The sequence below is a fragment of the Lipotes vexillifer genome, unplaced genomic scaffold (genome assembly GCF_000442215.2).
Source record: "Lipotes vexillifer unplaced genomic scaffold, Lipotes_vexillifer_v1.1 scaffold1017, whole genome shotgun sequence".
Taxonomy (NCBI): Eukaryota; Metazoa; Chordata; class Mammalia; order Artiodactyla; family Lipotidae; genus Lipotes; species Lipotes vexillifer.
Genome location: NW_006772141.1, coordinates 1,926,560 through 1,933,088, shown reverse-complemented (window position 1 = coordinate 1,933,088; position 6,529 = coordinate 1,926,560). Strand labels below are relative to the sequence as shown.

The 6,529-nt window shown below is 51.8% G+C and overlaps 1 protein-coding gene across 1 annotated transcript in view; it reads left to right on the top strand.

Annotated features, from left to right (window-relative positions):
* The window catches only part of SYNE3 (spectrin repeat containing nuclear envelope family member 3), a 49,321-nt gene that overhangs the window by 34,482 nt on the left and 8,310 nt on the right, over positions 1-6,529 (top strand). The window contains exons 14-16 of the mRNA XM_007447323.1: positions 1,213-1,374; positions 2,837-2,986; positions 4,000-4,038. Coding sequence (XP_007447385.1) covers positions 1,213-1,374; positions 2,837-2,986; positions 4,000-4,038 — 351 coding nt within the window. The remainder of the gene's footprint in view (positions 1-1,212; positions 1,375-2,836; positions 2,987-3,999; positions 4,039-6,529) is intronic.

Sequence of the window (6,529 nt, the reverse complement as noted above, 5' to 3'; positions counted from 1 at the left end):
TCCTGCTGACCCCAGATGCAAACGGAAAGCACACAAGATGGGTATTTTTTGTGCCCTAAACTGTATTTTGTAAAAAGAACTAACCTATCTATATTGTATCATCCATCCCTTCCCTTGATTGGCTTTAAAAAACGAAACCACATTGGAAAGAAGTCCATTCCTTTTTCTTCAAAGACAACACGTCCGTTCAGTTGTTTTCCCATTCATTCTTTCACTTCCCCATCCAGAAAGCACTTCTGACTGTTACTATGTTCTGAGGGCTGTGCTTGGAGCTGGGACACAGCTGTCAATAAAACAGAGACACTTCCAACCCTCAGAGAACGTAGAATCCAGCACAGAGCTTTTCAGATTGTCATGTGCCGCCAGATCGTGTTAAAAGGCAGATTCTGATTCAGCAGGTCTGGGCTGGGGCGCGTCACTCTGCATTTCTACAAGCTCCCAGGAGATGCTTAGGCTGCTGGGCCTCGGAGCACATTTTGAGGAGTAAGGAAATGGGAACCACAAGGCAACAGAATAAGTGTTTACAGAACATGCATTTCTCGGAGGCAGAGGGGCCAGGCGCTATGGCAGCCTGTTGCAGAGTGATGTGACCTGGGGTAGCGAAGCCCTCCTGGGAAAAAGGAAATGTCAGGGCATCCTCACGGCCGAGTGGGAGTCAAGGAGAGGAGTGGAAGGGGTGCATCCCACGCGGAGGAGGCCATGTGTGCAAAGACCGAGGGGGAGGGCACCGGCGCCAGGGGCCGAGAGCTCAGCGGATGGGGCAGGTGGCACAGTCTGCAGAGCCAGGCAGAGCCGGAATCTGAGGCTCTCAGGCCACATCAAGGAGTGTGAGAGGCCACTAAAGTGTATAAGTGAGGCTCAGCTGAGTGGCCTTGCATTTTAGATAGATCACTCTGGCCGCATAGCCTGGAGGGGGACAAAAGTGGCAGAAGTTGACCACTGTTATAGACATCCTGGTAAGGGATGATGCTGGCTGTCTCCAGGAGACCAGGGAGGTGACAGTGAGGAATGTCTTTGGCCCCTAAACATGGCCACATTGAGTAGAGATGCATTCCTCATCCCCCACCCCACCCCCCGACCCCTAGGTGTCTCTTATCACCGTTTGGGCATCCTTGGCCCCACCCCTCTGCTCAGATGGAATCCCCGGGACATGTGGCTAGTGGACTGTTTTCAAAAACTCTGATGCGTTGGTCGTGCTGTGCCTTCCCACAGACAAATGTGCTTCAGGAGGAGGAAGCCAGCTGTGAAGATTTCTCCCAGCTCCTGAGGAGCTTTGAGCACTGGCTGCAGGTGGATAATTCCAAGTTGGTTAGAATCATCGCCATGAGAACTGCCACCGCCAAGGACCTGAGGACCAGAGAAGCAAAACTGCAGGTTTGTTCCCAAGGAAAGGCCCTGTTTCCGAAGGATTTGCCCCCAGAGATGTGCTTGTCGCCAAGGAGTTCTAAAAACAGGAGCACATACATAGCTCTTGAGCTGTTCTGGCTTGTGTATAAATAATAGTTTTTAAAACTTTTTTGCCTCAGGGCTTCCCTGGTAGCGCAGTAGTTAAGAATCTGCCTGCCAATCCAGGGGACAAGGGTTCGATCCCTGGTCCAGGAAGATCCCACATGCCGCGGAGCAGCTAAGCCCGTGCGCCACAACTACTGAGCCTGCGTTCTAGAGCCCACAAGCCACGACTACTGAAGCCCGCGTGCCTAGAGCCTGTGATCCGCAACAAGAGAAGCCACCGCAATGAGAAACCCGCGTGCAGCAGTGAAGACCCAACGCAGCCAAAAATACATAGATAAATTGGTAAAAAAAAAAAAAAAAAAGAAGAAGAAAACTTTTTTGCTTCAAATATTTTAGAAGAACCATCCATTCATTCATCTATTCATTCAGCCTACTGCTGTAGTCCCCAACTTGGAAAATATCACCACTAATCACAATTCTTTTATCGGTTAACTCTTGCTATGGAACAAGCCATTCCAACAGTTTGTAGCTTAAGAGAACAACTGTTTATTTAATTCATGATTCTGAAGTTTGGCAATTCAGACTGACTGAGGTCAGCGGGCATTGCTTCTGATCTTGGCCGGGTGCCCTTATTTGTAGACCAGCAGGGTGGTTGTCCTCTGGAGCTTGGTGGGCTATTCGAGATAAGCACGAATCTCTTATCTCTTATCCTCCTGCAGGGCAGCCTGGGCTTCCCAGAACAGAGGCAGGGTCTGAGAGAGCGAGTGGGGGCATGCAGGGCCTTTGCAGGCCTAGGCTAGAAACTGGCACAACATCGTTTCCCCTGCATTCTGTTGGACAAAGAAAGTCACAAGGCCGGCTCAGATTCAAGGGGAGAGAAAACAGACTCCACCTCTTGATGGGAAATGTTGCAAAGGCATATTGCAAAAGGCATGGATATGGCAGGGGGCTGGAGGGATATTCCATCTACCACAAATCTTTCTCTTTCTCCCACATCGAATTAGTCGCCAAGCCCTTCTTGATTCCACCCCCTGGGTTTTTGTTGTTTGTTTCCTCACTACCACTGTCTTAATCTAGGCATTTATCATTTTTGACCTTGACTATGACAATAGCCTCCAAGCTGGCCTCCCTCCTTCCTGTTGGGTCTGCATCTCAGTAATGGCTCATTCTGTAGCCAGAGTGACCGTTCAGAATCCTAAATATGACCTTGTCTTCGCCCAGTGAAAACATTTCAGTGTAGAGTTCAACCTCCCGAGTTTATCACGCAGGGCCTTATTCTGTGGGCTGCCTCTTAAGTGAAATCTGAATGGCTCCTCCAGACCAACCAGGTGGGACCTCCCCGGCCATTTGGAAGGCAAACATGACCCTGTCTTTCTCCCTCTAGGAGCTGGAGGCTCGGGTACCAGAAGGTCAGCATCTCTTTGAAAACCTCCTTCGTCTCAGGCCAGCAAGGGGGTCCTCAGATAAGCTGGAGGATCTGCGCTACCGGTGGATGCTCTACAAGTCCAAACTAAAGGACTCCAGCCACCTGCTTGTACGTGCTAAGGATGCACAGGTCCCAGGCCCTGGGGAGACATAGCTGGGCCCGCATCCACTCTGCCCCATGCCTCCACAGACCAGGCTGAGGGGACCACTCAGAGAGAGGAGACGGAGACTCATGGGTCCTAGGCACGTGACTTGCAATTTGTCATTTGGCTCTCCTGCCACCCATTGAAGCTGGAGCTCCAATAACAACAGCTTTGCTACTTACCAACCTGAAACCGTTACGTGCATCGTCCCATTCAGTGCTTACAGTAGCCCTCTGCCGGAGTAATTGCATCTGCAGCCTTCAGGGTGGGGCTGAGACTGTGAAGAGTTAAAAAACTCACCCAAGTTCACATGGCTAGGAAGGGGCAAAGCCATCACTAAACGCACCCTGGTGTTGGAGGCATGACAGAGGGAACGCTGGAGTGGGACCTGCGATCTAGGCCCCCTCCCCCACTAACCTGCTTTGTGACATTGAGGAAGCACCTTCCCCCAGGCGCCCCCAAGTCTCACACAAAACAATAACAATAGCTAAACTCATAACAGCCTTTATTAAATGCTATGTCCTCATTACGATCTTATAATGGAGGTACCGTTATCCCTGAGCACTGATAGGGAAACTGAGGCACGGAGGTTAATCCAAGGACAGGGTGGGTGGCCTCCTGGAGCCCTTTAGGCCCTCAGACCCCAGACTCCAAGCTTTGGGGCTGCAGCTTTTCTGGCCTTGAAACGGCCATGTCGGCCACTAGGTGTCACCCCAGCCCCAGCCAGGTCAGCATGCCCGTGGCCTTGGCCCAGGGCTTCCCAGACAGGATCCCCACCTGGGCCCCAGGCCCGTTAAAAAGCTCATTAAATTGAATCACCTGCTGGTTCAGCCTGTCCAGATGACCACAAGTTTTAAAGAAACACTCCCCTGACAAAATGAATATTCCATTACAGGCTCTGCTGGGATTTAAGTTTCACTCACTTAACTTCGTTTTTTTTTTTTTTTTTCCCTTTTCCTCTCCTTACCTAAAATAACAGACGCAGAATTCTCCAGGGGAGCCGACTGGATTCCAAAAGGTACGGTGTCTGCCATCTGCTCCACACAGCTAGAGGGCAGGGCATTTGGAGGGTTGCTGGGCCTGTGACGCTGGGACAGGACCCCTGGGCTTTCTGGAAGGTTCCATGAGGTCTGAGGGACGTTTCTGGGGAATTGGCTCTGGGCTGCACTGTGCTGGGCCCCGGGGGTCCTTGCTCTCAGGGACGCGCAGAGTGTTCTCAGCTGTGACAGGACACTGGAGGAGTGAGCAAGGACACTGCTGTGACAGCAGTCGTAAACTGGGATGGTCCCAGGAAACCTGGACCACTCTGGGTCACTGGACCTCGCGGCCACCTGAGTAGTAGACGGGCATCCGGGGGGGACAAAAGAGGAAGGGGTGAAGCGCTCAGAGCCCCTCCCCGCGGGGCTTGCAGGCCAAAGCAATGACAGTAACAGCAGTAATCATAGTAATAATGAGGAATAAGAATTATTACTCTACGTGCTACGTGTTGACCCTCCAGTGTGTGCCAGGTTCTGTGCCAAATCGTGGTGAGGGCGTTTCACTTAACTGTCCCCTAGATACCCAGCAGGCATCGCTACCGCCATGTTAAGCATGAGGCAAACAAGGGAAGGCAAGATCGGAGTGACATGTCCAGTCAAGGCGCATGGCTCCTGAGTGGCCTCTGGCTTCTGCCTCCTAAGCCCACACGTAACCATCCACGCTGTGCCTTGGAGAAAGCATCCCTGGGGGCTGGAGGCCCTCCCCACTTCTGGAAAAGTCCCGTGTAAATTGGTGTCCCCAGTGCCACCTTTTCTGAGAGCACGCTTGTTGTCCTGACAAGCGTTGGCTCATGACGTGAGCCTGCCGCACGCTCTGCTCCAAAGCGCCCCAGGGCCACGAGATCTCTCGGGCCCTGCAGTCTGTGTTCCCAGGGGCTCTGTCCACCTGGACTTCTTGGTCTCCAGCTGGTGTTCCTATCTCCATCTGTGGGACAGCAGGTGTCCCCGGGACTGGCTGGGGCAGTCACAAGACCAATGCTGTGCTCTGGGCCTGGCGTCCACCAGCTTTGCGGCCTTGGGCAAGTTGCTTTGACTCTTGGGGCTTACTTTCCCCATCTGTAAAATGGAACCATCAGTGCCGACTTTATTTACTTCATGAACGAATTTTGAAGATCATGTGAACTGTTGTTCGTTCTTTAGAGGAGACCCGGAAGCCCTGGTTTTCCCCCTGATTTAGAAGAACAGAGGGCCTCCTCATGAAGTGGGGAAGCACATCAGGAAGGCAGGGTGGCGCGCACAGCCCAGCCTGTGACTCCTGGTGGCACAGGGGGCTCAGGGCCCGGTGTCCAGGCTCTCTCCAACTCCTGCTCTTTAAGCCACTCTGGTTGGGAGCCCCCATCTATGTAGCTCCCAGGCCAGAGTCCAGGCGCAGTCATGTCTGGGTCCTGTGGTGTTTTTGAGTAGGGGGGCACTTGGCTGGCTGACACCAGCCCTGCAGTGCAGACTCAGGTCTCTGGCAGCCTGAAACCGGTTCATGTGGGGTGTTCACAACCCTAGGTTCATTGGCCGGCTCCTCATTCATTCATTTCACAGATATGTACTGAGCACTGACTTTGTACCGAGCACTGTTTCAGGTACTTGGGATAGCTCACCAGAGCAAAGGCCTGCTCGGGGAGTGCTGGGTGGAGGGGTTTGGGAGAGAGGCTCACACTCACAGCCGGTGTTGCCCTCACGATGTTGAGTCTCTGGCCAGGGACCGCCCAAGGACAGCAGTGGCTTAAGGTCTTTACAGCTACAGGGTTGATCTTATCTATGACTGTCCACGTTGGGCACAGTTTCGTGGGATATGCAAAGCAGGCAGACTCTATAAATGGCTAAAAAAATCTGCTTATTCAGGCTTCATTTCAAAACAAATGGATGTGTGAAGGTTTGAGTTTGGTGCTGGCTGGCTTTTGAGCTCATGGGTCTCAGCCCCTTGTAAAGAAGCAGGCAGCTCGGAAGCCCATGTGCAGAGGCAGCTGGGGCTCCTTTATGTGAGCTTGTCTCAGCACAGATTTCTGGGTCCCGCACCCAGAGTTTCTGACGCATTAGGTCTGGGGGGCCCTAGGATCTGCATTTCCATCGAGCTCCCAGATGATGCTCTTGCTGCTGGCCTGGGGACCAGACTTTGAGAACCGCTGCTGTACGCTCTGGATCTGAGTCCAGGATCCACCATCAGTGTGTGTGACCGTTGGCGAGTCACTTAACCAGAGTTTTCCAAGGAATAAAATGCGGGTCCGCTGAACAAATAGCTCTTATCGTAAACCAGCAGATTCTTTTTTTTTTTTTTTTAATGTGCTTTGCTTCTTTTTTTTTAAAATTTATTTTTATTGGAGTATAGTTGATTTACAATGTTGTGTTAGTTTCAGGTGTAGAGCAAAGTGAATCAGCTATACGTATACATATATCCACTCTTTTTTAGATTCTTTTCCCATATAGGCCATTACAGAGTATTGAGTAGAGTTCCCTGTGCTCTACAGTAGGTCCTTCTTA